The 15,128-nt window shown below is 35.7% G+C and overlaps 1 protein-coding gene across 12 annotated transcripts in view; it reads left to right on the forward strand.

Annotated features, from left to right (window-relative positions):
- Positions 1–15,128, forward strand: part of PUS7L (pseudouridine synthase 7 like) — a 92,147-nt gene that overhangs the window by 55,209 nt on the left and 21,810 nt on the right. For 11 of the 12 annotated variants that reach the window (XR_014252810.1, XR_014252811.1, XR_014252812.1 and 8 more), the window contains 4 exons: positions 5,896–6,055; positions 7,847–8,039; positions 11,345–11,443; positions 14,820–14,901. Coding sequence is in view for 1 of the 12 variants with exons in the window: in XM_082422570.1 (XP_082278696.1) it covers positions 5,896–6,055; positions 7,847–8,039; positions 11,345–11,443; positions 14,820–14,901 (534 nt within the window). In the remaining 11 variants the exon portion in view is untranslated. The remainder of the gene's footprint in view (positions 1–5,895; positions 6,056–7,846; positions 8,040–11,344; positions 11,444–14,819; positions 14,902–15,128) is intronic. The other variant, XR_014252817.1, reaches the window with a different exon arrangement.

Genomic DNA, 15,128 nt, shown 5'->3' on the forward strand with positions numbered 1-15,128 from the left:
AATGTGTGTGGCACAGAAACAAGGTTGTACTATGTAGGGAACTCTGTGGTGTAAGTGAAAAGAGTTTGGACCTTGGAGCTATGTGAGTTTTATTTTACATTATGACTTTAGTTCATAGAAAGATTTATGAACTTTTTAATATCTTTAGGACTTAGTTTCCATAAATGTAAAACTGGAAAGAATAATACCATGGGCAAGTTACTTAACAATTCATAACTTTTGGTTGTACTTTAAAAATGGGGTAGTAGTAAAGCCTAATTCACAATGATACTCTAAGGATTAGATGAAATAATGAATGCAAATGTTTAGTATGTAATCGTTTTTCAAATGTCGGTGTCTTCTGTCTTTGAAATTTGTCCAGTTGTGTGACTTACCTTTTCCATGAAAAAACTGCTAGTATAGGAGTTGACACATGAGGCATGCAATAAATGTTAACAGATAAATCTATTTTGAAGGAAAAACAAAACTAGTTTTACACGTGGGGAGAGAATTGCTGATCAGTGATTTAAGCAGGTATAGATTTTGTACTACTTGAAATTCAAACAGTATTTGAATTAATGAACCAAAAAATTGTGGAAACTTTTATATATTAGTTTAAATTAGTTTTACAAAAACTATGAATAATTGGAGAGACATGTTCAAGGGAGGAATTGATGGTTCACCAGAGGATAGTATGAAGATACTGGGATACCTATAAGTACAAGAACAAAGAAAAAGACAAAGATAAACTTTGCCTATCCCAGATTTTGCTTAGGCCAGCCTTTTGTAAGAACAAAAATAGTTCATATGAAAAAATTCCTTAATAAGTAGACCTACCTAAAAAATAGAAAACCTAAAAAAAACTTTTATTTTTATTTTTAATTGTTATAAAATATACATAACATAAACTTTACCATTTTAACCATGTTTAAGTGTACAGTTTAATGGCATTAGGTACATTCACATTGTTGTACAACTATCACTGCCATCCATCTCCAGACTCTTTTCATCTCCTCAGACTGAAACTCTATGTCTGTTAGACATAACTCTCTATTCCCTTCTCCCCTAGCCACCGACCACCATCATTCTGCTTTCTGTCTCTGAATTTGACTACTCTAGGTATCTCATATAAGTGGAATCATACAACATTTGTCCTTTTGTGATTGGCTTATTTCACTTAGCTTATGGTTTATAAGGTTTACCTGTGTTGTGTGTGTGTGTTAGAATTTCTTTACTTTTTAAGGCTGAATAGTATTCTGTTGTATGTATATATACATCTTGTTATTTTGTTTATCCATTCATCTGCCGGTGGACACAGTTGCTTCCATCTTTTGGCTATTGTGAATAATGCGGCTATGAACATGGCTATATTGGTTTAAGTTCCTGTTTTCAGTTCTTTTGGGTATATACCCAGAAATGGAATTGCTGGATCATAAGGTAATTCTATGTTTAATTTTTTGAGGTAGTGCTATACTGTTTTCTTAGACACATTTTTGAAGAAGGAATTGTATGAAAAATTTAAGCGTCCAATGACATTTTCATTTTAGGTATTGCATTTCTCAGCTCTAGAAGTTTTATTTGGTTCTTTCTTAGGTCCTCAATTTCTTGTTATGTTCATGTTTTCCTATAATCTTTGAGCCTATTTTTTTTTAAATTTTATTTATTTATTTATTTTTGGCTACGTTGCATCTTTGTTGCTGCGCACGGGCTTTCTCTAGTTGCTGCGAGCGGGGGCTACTCTTCCTTGCAGTGCGTGGACTTCTCATTGCGGTGGCTTCTCTTGTTGTGGAGCACGGGCTCTAGGCACGTGGGCTTCGGTAGTTGTGGCACGTGGGCTCAGTAGTTGTGGCTCACGGGCTCTAGAGTGCAGTTTGAGCCTATTTTTAATGGGTCTTTAAAAATATTTGTCTGCTAATTTCATCTCTGTTGTTTCTGGGTCTGTTTCTATTGACTGACTTTTATTTAGTTCATGGGTCATATTTTCCTGCTTCTTTGCATGTCCAGTACTATTTTCTGGAGTTTGAACATTGTGTTATCTTGTTGAGTGTCTGGATTTTGTTGTCTTGTTTTAGAGAGTGTTGAACATGCTCTAGCAGGTAGGAAGTAGTTTGCAGATCCATCTGAGGCTTCATCTTGAATTTTATTAACAGAGGTCTAGAGTAGGCTTTACGCTAGTGCTGTCATATAGCTCTACTATGTATTTAAGGAGCCTATCCACACTGGACCTGATAGAGATGAAAACTACTAGAATTTGAACTGATGTTTTACTGGGATGAGTCTTTGGAGCATTGGGAAAGAACGAGTATATTTTGAATGGGGGTGGGACATAAAGTATTAGAGCCAGAAGATAGATTCTCAGCATCTGAGAAGACTCTCAGTGGCTGGTGTGATGAATGGAGCATGACAGAAGTGATGGTGTGTAATGTTTAAGGCTAGGTCATAAAAGGTATTGCACTTTTTGCGCACAGTTCTTGGATTGCTCACTCTGGGGTAAGCTAGCTGCCTGACTTCAAGGATATTAAAGCAGCTCTTTGGAGAGGAACTGAGGCCTTCCGCCAGTAGCCAGTACCAACTTGCCAGCCATGTGAGTGAGCGATCCCCTTGGAAATGGATCCTCCAACTCCTATCAGGAGTTTTGAATAACTGCAGCCCTAGCCACATTGTGCTGCAACCTCCTGAGAGAGCCTGAGCTAGAACCACCAAACCACGGTGCTCTTGAATTCCTGGTCCAGAGAAGTTCTGAGAGATAAGTGAACATTGTAAGCCAGTAGGGTTTGGGGCAACTTGTTACACAACACTAGATAAATGATATGTAACATTTAATTCTAGGCATGCAGATTACTAATCAGCAAGGAACTCAAGGGATCACCTATGCAGATTTCTGGAACATGTTCTCTTACTCTGCCCTATGAATTCCAGCCCACTGGGCCTTCTTGAACTCCAGCCTCAGCAAGACCACTGTGCTCTACTTGGATTTCTCCTCCCTGGCCCAGAAAGTACCTCTAGTTAGAAAACCATGGTATTTTAAGACTCACCTCGTTTGTTTTGCTTTTCCTTTTGGATCACAGTTCTGTGATGCCTTTAGTCCGGGGTCCAAAGACAGGTGTTTCATATGTTTTGTCTAGTTTTCTATTTGTTTACAGTGGGAGTTCAAGGCTGGTACCAATTATTCCAACATGGTGCTAGAAGTGGAAGTCTCTAAAATTGAATTTTAAAATTTAGCATAGTTGATTTTCTTTTTCAATACTTCATCTATTCCAAGTAATTAAGAAAATGTTATAAATCTTATAAATTAAACATAAATTTGGTGATGTTTACATTTTCTTATATGCACCAATATTATTTACTAACAATGAGATTTCAATGTAAAAAAGACAAGTTTAAATCAATTAGACATTTTTAATTGGAATTACTTGAGTTTCATTACCTTAAACATTCCAAGTGCATAAGACATTCATTAACACAAATACTAAAAACCATGAATTTGATCATCTTAAATATTTCTATTCTAAATTCTATGTCTTCATGGATAAAATATACCTATACACTAAGGCTAATCAGCAACAAACTGATATAATCTCAAACAATTTGGAGGCTCCTTCTTAGATGGCTGAGCTTGCCTAATGACCTGTGAGTGACACGCCTAGATTGTCAGGGACAGATTTGACACATTGAACTCTAGTTATCAAACACATGTACTTTAAAACGTTAAGTGTTGCTCTCTTAGCCTTCTTACTTTATATAATACACTTTCTTGGTCTGTTTTTCACAGTTTGTACTTCCTAGCCAGGCTGCTGCAACACTTTTAAGTTATTTTAGTGGTGTCTGTCTAATTCCATAGATTTGGTATATTTGAAAGACTACTATATTTTTTCACATTATTACTAATTGATTCTCAAATGTTTGGTTCCAGGAGTAGTATAGCTCTTATAAATTATTGTGAACCCCAAACAGCTCTTGTTTATGTGGTAATTATATTTAACCTATTAGCAATTTAAAACGAATTTTAAAAGATATGAATTTATTTAAAATAATCTATTTTATTTATCGATGAAGGTAGTCAAAAGGTACAAACTCCCAGTGATAAAATAAATAAGTCCTGGGATATAATGTACAGCATGGTGACTACAGTTAATAATACTGTGTTGTATATTTGAAAGTTGCTGAAGGAGTAGATCTTAAAAGTTCTCATCACACGGAAAAAATTTTTGTAGTGATCATTTCACAATATATACAAATATTGAAGCATTATTGCTGATTTTAAAAACTTTTTCATAAATGCATGTTTTTCTTCATATTTTTTTTTTTTTTTTTTTAAATAGCATTTACTTTTTTTTTTTTTTTTAACTTTTGGGTTTATTTATTTATGGCTGTGTTGGGTCTTCGTTTCTGTGCGAGGGCTTTCTCTAGTTGCGGCAAGTGGGGGCCACTCTTCATCGCGGTGCGCGGGCCTCTCACTGTCGTGGCCTCTGTTGTTGCGGAGCACAGGCTCCAGACGCGCAGGCTCAGTAAATTGTGGCTCACGGGCCTAGTTGCTCCGCGGCATGTGGGCTCTTCCCAGACCAGGGCTCGAACCCGTGTCCCCTGCATTGGCAGGCAGATTCTCAACCACTGCGCTACCAGGGAAGCCCCTTCATATTTTTGAGACTTGCTTTTTTCATGTTTTTCAAGGTTATTTATATAGAGATCTAAAGAACATACAGATCTTTCCCTTTCTTTTAAACAGCATGATTTCTAAAGTGTAGATATTACAAGCTTTTGTTTAGCTATTTCATATGTTCAGAGATAGATAGTTAGATAGGTAAATTTCACATCCTTCTACTTCCTGAGTCACATGTACGTTAAATGTTCATTTTTCTTAGAGCACTCCTCAGAGAGACCCATGTAGCTGCTGATGACATTTACAAGAGGTGAACAAAATAGAAATTATTCTGCAGAAAACTTTGAATTTCCTTTTCATAATTTGAGGGAAAAGGGAAGTACTTTGAAGCATCTTATATGTATATGGTGAACTGAGGATTGATGTATTTTGTTACTGTCATGTTGGCAGGTTATATAGGCCAACAAGTTGGGGGGCTTTTTTGGTGGCCGTTGTTACTGCGCTTGTTCCTCCTACCTCTTCTGCAACCTCACTCCTACCCTCTCATCTAGTAGACATTTGAAGCAGCTACCACGAAGCAAGTATGGTTTTATTTACTGATTTGCTGGCTTGGGACTCCCAGTCTGTGGGGTGCACAAACTTAAAGAGATAAATTATAACACGGTGTTCAGTGTCACAATATAGATAACGACAGCTAGTGGAGACATGCAGATTTAAGTAATTAACTTCCTGTAAAGTTCATTTATTCATTCATTCAATAAATACTTGAATACTTACTATGTGTTAGGCTGAAGATATAATGGTCAATAAGACAAACGTGATTGCTGCTTTGCGAGCATTCAGCCTTGAGAAGCTGGAAAGAATTTGAGGGGTTCAGAACTGCTTGGCCGTTGGGTCTTGAAGCATGAATAGAAGTATGGCAAATAGTAAATGGAGGGAGCACATGAAGGCTTTAGTCCATCCAAGGATTGTGAGGAGTTCTCTGTGTTAGGATTATAGGTTATATGAATGGGAGTGGCACATGCGGAGACTGGAAGGGTAGATTAGGGCCAGTGTGACTGGGGCCAGTATGAATGTCAGATCAGGGAATTTGGATTTTTTTTTTTTTCTGTAAGCCTTTAATGAGCCCACTAGCATTTTAAAAATGAGCGCTGAAGTCCATGAGGTTTTGTATTTTACTGGTTGTATTTTGATTAAAAAGTACTCATTATTTAAATTAGTGATTTGATTCATTATAATGATCTGTCAGTCTGCTAAGAATGTAATTGATGTATGTTAGCTGCTTTTTTTGTAATTGGGGATTGTTTTTTTTTCAGCCTTTACCCTTCGAAAAGAAAATCTGGAAATGTTTGAAGCAGTTGGTTTTTTAGCTATCAAACTTGGAGTGATTCCTTCGGATTTTAGTTATGCAGGACTTAAAGACAAGAAAGCCATCACTTATCAAACAATGGTTGTTAGAAAAGTGACACCAGAGAGGTAATAAGATGTTACTTTAAAGGACAGAACTTTATTTTCTTATTGCATCAAAAACTCAGAATAATACTGGGAGTATATTAACCTCACTATCAATAGTAATTGATTACAGGCTTACTCAGCAACATATTCTGCATTAATAGTGTAATTATCTTCTAAATAGAGTTTTGTTTTGTTGTTGAACAAAACAAAACTCTATTTAGAACTCTGAACTCTATTTAGAAACAAAACTCTATTGAACAACAAAACAAAACTCTATTTAGAAGATAATACATGTTTATTTAGAAGATAGTACATATATTATTTAGAAGATAATACGTGTATTTAGAAGAAATACATGTTTATTATAGAAGATTTAGAAAATAGGAAAAAGAATAAAAAAGAAATTAAATGTCACTAAAAATTCTCTTACTCAGAAATAACCACAATAACATTTTGATCCATTTCCTTCCAGTCTTTTTTCAAATACTATGCTACATACAGATGCTACAAAGCCATTTTTGACATATGTGAAAATCGCACTGTATGTGTAATTTATATTTTACTTATAAAAATAATTAGTATTCTTAATGAAAATTTATGTCATGAAATATTTCAGAGTCATGTTCATTATACAGACTAATTTATTTCACATTCCTCTGTTTTGGGACATAGAAATTTGTTCCAAGTTTTCACTGTAAATACTACTGTGATTAATATGATTGTACTTAAATCTGTGCCTCGTGGATACTTTCCTCAAGATAAAGTTCAGAAAGTTGAATCGTTGAACCAGAATTCTGCCTAACTTGATGTAATATTGATATATTAATCTTTAGTCATCAGATGTTTAAGTATTCACTATTTGCAGGTAGATGTTTCTAAGTTCTTATATGTGGGACAAAAAAAAATTGTTTATGATTTTGTCTTTGTGGTCAATAAGTGCAGTGTAGTAAGAGAGAATGACTTTAGATGTTAAAAGGTATTTAGATGTTAAAAATTAGTTTTTAACCATCAAAGACAAAACAAGCTATTAGTTTCTAGGAGGAGCAGGTACTTTGATTTGGCTTATGGGTAGGGGATTTTAATTACCCATCAACTAACAGTAAGATTTTAGCAGATGCAGAAAATCTGAAGATAGTTTAGAGGGGCAGTAAGCTAAAAAGTCTGCCTAATAAAGCAGATAGTTCCTGTAAGGACTACAGAAAATATGATGTAAAGAAGAATTTATATCAGTTCTTACAGGATCTTAAAAGTTAGGCTAAGACAATTGGAATCTATTATTTAGATGTTGGTGAAATATTGAAAATTTGAATAAGGAAGTGTTCAGAGCAGAATTTGAGGAAAATCCTCTGGCACTAGTGGTTTTTTGGTAACACTGGAGAAAGAGAGACTGAGGAAGAAAGGAGCAAAGTCTAAGGACAGGAAGAGCAGAGAACAGTTAAGAGGTTCTATCCCTTGAACTAAGAAGTCAGAAGGCTACATAGATAGAGTAGTAGCATAGATAGAGTAGTAGCATTAGGAATATGTGTTCCAGTTCTTAAAATAACTCTTAGTATAATCCTATGATAAAGGGTTTTTAGTGTACATTTGTTGAAATAAATGAAAGATGTGTTTTTGAAATAATCCCCCCAATTTTTGTTTTCGTATTCTGATATAAGTGGTTGTCTGCCAACTGTCATTTAAACTTTATTTAAACTAATTTTTTGATATTTTTAACATTTTAACATTTTTAACATAATTTTTTAATGTCTAAGCATTTAAACTAATTTTTTAAATGTAAAATTTAACTGAGTCTATATGATTTATCATTTATAGGTTGAAAAATATTGAAAAAGAAATTGAAAAGAAAAGGATGAATGTGTTTAATATTCGGTCTGTAGATGATTCCCTTAGACTCGGTCAGCTCAAAGGAAATCACTTTGATATTGTCATCAGAAATTTAAAAAATCAAATAAATGATTCTGCAAACTTGAGAGAGAGAATTTTGGAGGCAGTAGAAAATGTTAAGGTAAGAAAACTGCACTTTTTAAAAAAATTAATTAATTTATTTATTTTTGGCTTAGTTGGGTCTTAGTTGCTGTACGCAGGATCTTTCATTGCGGCATGTGGGCTTCTCTCTAGTTGTGGCGCGTGGGCTCTAGAGTGCGCGGGCTCTCTAGTTGTGGTGAGTGGGCTCAGTTGCCCCGCAGCAGGTGGGATCTTAGTTCCCCAACCAGGGATCAAACCCGCGTCCCCTGCATTGGAAGGTGGATTCTTAACCACTGGTATACCAGGGATGTCCCAAAACTGCACTTTAAAATAGAGTATTATAGGAAAATCTTTATAGTCCCTCCCTTTACATTGAGATAAGAAGGGAAAGTTTTCTTTTTCTTTTGTACCTTTTCTTTTTATTGCATGTATAATTATTTTTTAAAATGATAATTAGGGCCATTTGACTTATTTTTTAATTTTTCTTCTTAGTACACATTTTTGTATTGAAAAAACACAACTTTAGTGTAATAAAAAAAAAATTGTATAGTGTTCCTCAGTGTGGGGGTAAAAACTTATCTGTATAAAAAGACAGTTGTTTTTTTTTTTTAAGTATCTGCCATATAGAGTAGTATTTCAGGCAAAGAGATTAATTTTGGGGGAAACTTTGTCTAGTAATTCTTTTCAGAAATCTTTGGCAAATAGTTTTTATATTTTCAGAATCTTTTTTCTTTTCAATCTAATTTTGAATTTTGTTTCAGTGTATACAAATGATAAATCATATACATTTTGTCTTACAGTAAAAAATTACTTACCATAAGTTTTTCAATGACATTTGCCAGGCATCTAAATATGCACATACAACCATAGCCTTCATTCTGATCATGTAGACTATGGGTTCAGCAAACTTTTTTCTGTAAAGGGCCAGATAATAAATATTTGTGGTTTTGTAGGCATATGGTCTCTGTTGCAGGTACTCTACTGCTGTTGTGTGGAAGCATCCATGGACAATATGTAAATGAATGAGTATGGCCATGTTCTAATAAAACCTTGTTTACAAAAACAGGTGTTGGGCCAGATTTGACTTGTGGGCCAGTTAATAGCTTGCCAACTCCTGATCTAGACCCATAATTCTCAACCTGGGGTGCATTTAAAAAATTTCAGCAGTCTGTCTCTTCTCCCAAACCAATTAAATAAGAACATTTGGGGATGCAGCTTAGGCATTAGCATTTAAGAAAAAACTCCCTAAGTGATTCTTCTCTACAGCTAACACTGAGAAACACAGATCTAAGTTTCTGACCACAAAGACCTTTTTACACAATTTTATGCCTCTCCAGCAGGAAAACAAACAAACAGAAATCAGGTTTTAATCAATGTCATGCCTAACAGGAAAATATCTTCCAACTAAAGATTTTTAAAATCTTTAAAATATACAGGCATTCCCTGATTATATACTCTTTATATGGTTGTTTTTTCCTTTTCTTCTAGACCTACCTAAGATTCTTTTTTTTTTTTTTCCCCCTGATAAACTATTAAAAAAATATCCCTTAGAAAAGGGAGTGGGGGGGCTTCCCTGGTGGCGCAGTGGTTGAGAATCTGCCTGCCAATGCAGGGGACACGGGTTCGAGCCCTGGTCTGGGAAGATCCCACATGCCGCGGAGCAACTAGGCCCGTGAGCCACAACTACTGAGCCTGCGCGTCTGGAGCCTGTGCTCTGCAACAAGAGAGGCCGCGATGGTGAGAGGCCCGCGCACCGCGATGAAGAGTGGCCCCCGCTTGCCGCAACTGGAGAAAGCCCTCGCACAGAAACGAAGACCCAACACAGCCAAAAATAAATAAATAAAATAAAGAATTATTAAAAAAAAAAAAAAAAAGAAAAGGGAGTGGGGTTTTCCGAACTCTGATAGCATTTATTGCCAGACTTTCATTTGGTATTTATGCATATACATTTTAAAATCCCCACTAGGAATAATCTTAGATTTAGCCAACTTTCCTTTAGTTCTCATGATAAGGGTAAGGAAGTTGAGAAGTCCTGAAAATAAGAAGTTTTTGGAGTTTTGTTTTAAAGGGTTATAAACCTTTTGTTATATAACCAACCCTAAGTAATTTGGAGGGGTACTTAAAACTCTTCTGGTGTTTGTAGGATATTGTCTAATGTTATTTTTCCAAATTTGAAATAATTAAAAGTATTTAACTGTGAGATTTAATGCAGGGAGTACTTATTCTATTTGCAGTTGATCTTTGTGGCATGAGGTCAGGACGCAGTTCCTTGTGTACCATGCTGATTACAAATTATCTTAGCATCTTTTATTGAACAGTCCTGGAGTTGGTGCTTGATAATCATTGTTGAATGAATCTATATTCCCCCATAAAGTGAGTGTAGAGAACTCTTTTGTCTTTCAAGAAACCATCTGGGCCTGGGGTTTGCTTTGTGAGAACATGTTTAACCACTGACCAATGTCTTTAATGGTTGCAGTGGTAAATTACAATTTTCTAATCCTTCTGAAGTGACCCCATGCATTGCCTTGGCCCAGGCTTTCAGAAACTGAGATAATCGAAAAACCAACCGTTATATATAAAGAAGCCAAGACTTGCTGGGTTTGAAAATAAATCTGCTTTGTATTTCAAGCATCTCCAGACAGCAGAAGTCTCAAAATCAGAAAGAGCTTCAGGGCAAAGTGCAGATCCAGTACTAGGTAATCAGTACATCCCAGTTTTCCCAGAACTTCCATGAGTTTAGCACCAAGAGTCCCACATTCCAGAAAACTCCTCAGTAATGTGAATGAAAAGCTGACATATTTTTAAAGATTTTTCACTTATTTTCTAACTTCTAATCATTTGTTCTTTTACTTTCTATATTTTAACTGTATAGTGTTTCTCAGCCCATTTGGTATCCATGTGCGTATTGCCAATTGCAAGATTCTTTTATTGAAATAAATACAACAAGAAAGACTTGATTACATATTCCAACACAATAATTGTATTTATTTATCTTAGTTTGGGGCTATAACAAAGAACCATAGACTGGGTGATTTTTAAACAAGAGAAAATTACTTCTCATAGTTCTGGAGGCTGGAAGCCTAAGATCAGGGTTCCTGGCTGGTCTTCTTATTGTATTCACACACTGCAGAAATAGAGTGGGCTAGTTCTACCACCATTTCCTATAAGGGCACTAATCCTATTCATGAGGGCTCTATCCTCATGACCTAATTACCTCCCCAAATCCCCACCTCCAAACACCATCAGATTGGAGGTTAGGATTTCAACATATGACTTCTGGTGGCTCACAGGCATGCGGTCCATAACAATATACTTTTAATTAATTGATTTTTTTTGTATTTATAGAATAAAGGGTTTGTGAATTACTACGGACCACAGAGATTTGGGATGGGAAGGAAAGTTCACACAGACCAAATTGGATTGGCTTTGCTGAAGAGTGAAATGGTATGGATTCTTTAAAAGTATGGACTTAGCTCTTTTGTCAGTTGTCCTTACTACATAAGCCCGCTCCTTGCTTTCTTAACCCAGCATACAAATGCAGCTATACCACCGCATACATATACCATACATTACATCATGTTTATTGAGCAGCCACTATATTCTTGGTATCACATTATAACAAAGCAAAGTGTATGTGATGCCCCTGTATTTAATACCTGCTTGAGACTAATAGGGACTTGACCAGCACTCATCAAATTCTTAGTGAGCTGAATAGAGGATTTTGAGAAAGCTTACACCCTAATTCGAGAAATCTGGTATCAGATATTATGCAAGGTAGGAATTCACCCAATGGCAGAGACTAAGAGGAACAGCAAATTTGAAAAAGGAAATCTGGCTAGTGTCAAACGAAACTAAAAATGCATGTCACAAATAAGCCACATTTGCCCAATTATTATATTATATATTTTTTAAATGTATATTATATATATATAATTACATATTATAAATACACACATATATTTTCACACTGGTTGCAGTGCACATAATAGAGAAAAACTACAAAACTGTGAAAATTATATATTTGAGCAAATGCAGTATTCTTCATAGAATAGTGTCATGCTTACTCATTTGTGTTCTGATATGCTTTCTTGAGTGGAAGAGAAAGGAACAGTGAAAGCACTTGTGAGAAGCATTGTGCATGTGAACATCATCTTACACATGGAAATAAGGTTGACAGCTGGTGATGTAGACCACATCTGCAAAACTGCAGTCAGTCTGGGCTTAACATTTCAGAGGGAGTTTAGCAAGTGGGATATAACTGATATGATAAAGGGTCTAGAAACTGTATTGATGAGAAATGATTAACTGAACAGTGTTTTTTCAGTCTAGAAAACTCTGAAGAGGAAATTAACTTATAAAGTATTTGAAATTTTGTCATATGGAAGAAGAATTTAATAGTTAGGGGTCTGAAGAATGCATCATGTGTTCTGTTTGAGTTCTGCCCGTTGTCAAATATGTCACTATAGGCAGGTTAATTAATTTTCCCAGCCTCGGTTTTCTTATCTGTAAAATGGACATAATACATATTTTACAAGACGTTCGTGAGAAGTAAATGAGATAACTTTTGTGAAAGCACCTAGCATAATGCCAGGCTCATAGTAGATGAGTGTTCAAAAATATGATTAGACTGTTAATTGTCTGGTTTTAACAGTGGTAGAAATTCAAGGGGCCAAGTTTTAGCCTAGTGTAAGAAAGACTTTTCTAACAGTTGTCCAAAGAAATGGGCTTCCTCCTCCGCCACTCCCCACCCCAAGAACTGGAAATTCCTCTTGCTATCATTACATTTAAACAAAAGCTGGCTGGCTACCCCTTCAATGGCTACCTCTTTCAAACTTCATATTCCATGCTCCTAATTATTTGTTAACTTGCTAGACTATTGGTTATCAGTTATTGCTGTGGAACAAATTACCCCAAAACTTAGTGGATTAAAACCACAAGCATTTATTATCTCACTATTTCTGAGGGTCAGGAATCTGGGAGCAGCTTAGCTGGGCATTTTTGCATCAGGGTCTCTCATGCATTTGCAGTTATCTATCAGCCTGGGTGGTCTCTAAAAACTTGAGTGGGTACCGAGGATCTACATCCAAGCTCACTCTCATGGTTGTCGGCAGGAACCTTGAGTTTCTTGCCATAGTGGTACTCATGGCATGGCTTCTCCCGGAGAGAGGAGTCCAAGAGCACAAAAGAGAGAGAGAGAGACCACAACAGAGAGAGAGAGGGAGACCACAACAGAAACCTCATGGATAACCAACAAGGACCTACTGTATAGCACAGAGAACTCTGCTCAATATTATGGAACAACCTAAATGGGAAAAGAATTTGAAAAAGAATAGATACATGTATATGTATAGCTGTATCACTTTGCTGTACACCTGAAACTATCACAACATTGTTAATCAACTGTACTCTGACATAAAATAAAAAGTTTAAAAAAAGTAGGGTCATATATCTCTTGACACGCTCCCTTTGCTAAAGGAAATAGAATATTCCTTCAGAGAAATGAAATGAGAAAAAAGTTGCAGTTTGATAAAATGGAGGGGAGTAATTCCTTTTCAGAGGATACAGTTTTTAGCCTCATAAAAGTTCTTTAAAAATAGACCATTTATTCCTTTCTTCATTCATTCATACTCAATAAATATTCATTGAATAAAAAAAGAAAAAAGAAACCTCAGTGTCTTTCATAGCCTAATCTTGGGAGGGACAGACCTTCACTACTTCCGTATTCCACGGTCACACAGACCAACCGTGATGAGTGTGGGAGAGGACTTCCCAGGCGTGAGCACCAGGTGCTTGAGACCACTGGGGCCTGTCTTAGAGGCTGGCTTCCACAGCTGGAAAGGCAGATTTTGTTTTTCCTTTTGCTTGAAGCACGCCCTCCCCAACCTTTACATTCCTTATGTCTCAATTTAAATTCTCATCCCACTACCCAAGAATTAGTGAATTCCCCTTATCTTGTGACTGCACAGCCTCCTAGACTTCCCATCTCAGGTTTGATTACATTTTATAATTATTGCTTATTTAATCTTTTCCAGTAAATGGAGACCACAAGTCTCTTGCTCAACACTCTATCCCTGGTATCTCCACAGTGCCTAGCACATGGCAGATGCTTAATAGTATTTGTTTGAATGAATGCATAATGTTAACAGAAGAATGAGTGGGAGATTAGGTTGCTTGACCTATTTTAAGATCCATTCCTACTCTAAGGCACATACTTAGAAATAAGTTGTGCTGGAGACAGTGATAAAATATAGGAACTAGTAGATACCTTTTTTTTTTTTTAAAGGAGCATCTTTTAATCTATTTAGGTTTTAAAAGAGAATATTAAAGTTGGCAGTTTTTAAAAATGACTTTGGCAATTATTTTTAAGACCACAGAATTCTGAGACTTGAGAACACAAATGAAATTAGTGGTTTGCCATTCCCCTATGCTTGTTCCTGCCCTTATTTTTGTTGTGTATTTTTGTTGGCTAAGTCTGAGTTTTATGTCATCACTTAATACTTGCGTTCATAGTTCGATGATAGAGGCAAAGAATGACAGAAGAACTGTGGAAGTGGTGGGGGAGCACTTTTCCAGTCCATAATATTTTAACCTATGTTATCAGATTGCTTTGTACAGGAGGTTAATTCTAAATTTAACATTGTTTAACTTTTGAACACTTAAAGACAAAATTGCCATGTAAAATATCATGTTAAATGCTTATTCTTGTTCCTTTGTTAAATGTCTGGCATTTGTTAGATGTCAGACAATTTGTACCTTTTTTAAAAAAGTAAGTAATTTTTCATTTTCATTTAACATATGTTTGCTTGTTTGGTTTTTAAAGGTGAAGGCTGTAAAATTATTTCTTACACCAGAAGATTTGGATGATCCTGTAAATAGAGCAAAGAAATATTTTCTTCAAACTGGTACTTAAAAAGTTTCTTTACCCCATACATAGCCATACAGATACATAATATAAGTGTTATGTCAGCAGGAGGGCATTCATTACAACATAAATATGATAAGAAATAGACTGTAATATATTGTATATTTGAACATTTTTATTACGTGCCCTAGGCACTTCATTTTTGGCCAGATCTCTGGGATTTTTGTCTGTTCTAATTCTTGCTTGGGGGTAGGGATGAGGGAAAAG

Source organism: Balaenoptera physalus (assembly GCF_965194825.1).
Source record: "Balaenoptera physalus genome assembly, chromosome: 13".
Classification (NCBI taxonomy): domain Eukaryota; kingdom Metazoa; phylum Chordata; class Mammalia; order Artiodactyla; family Balaenopteridae; genus Balaenoptera; species Balaenoptera physalus.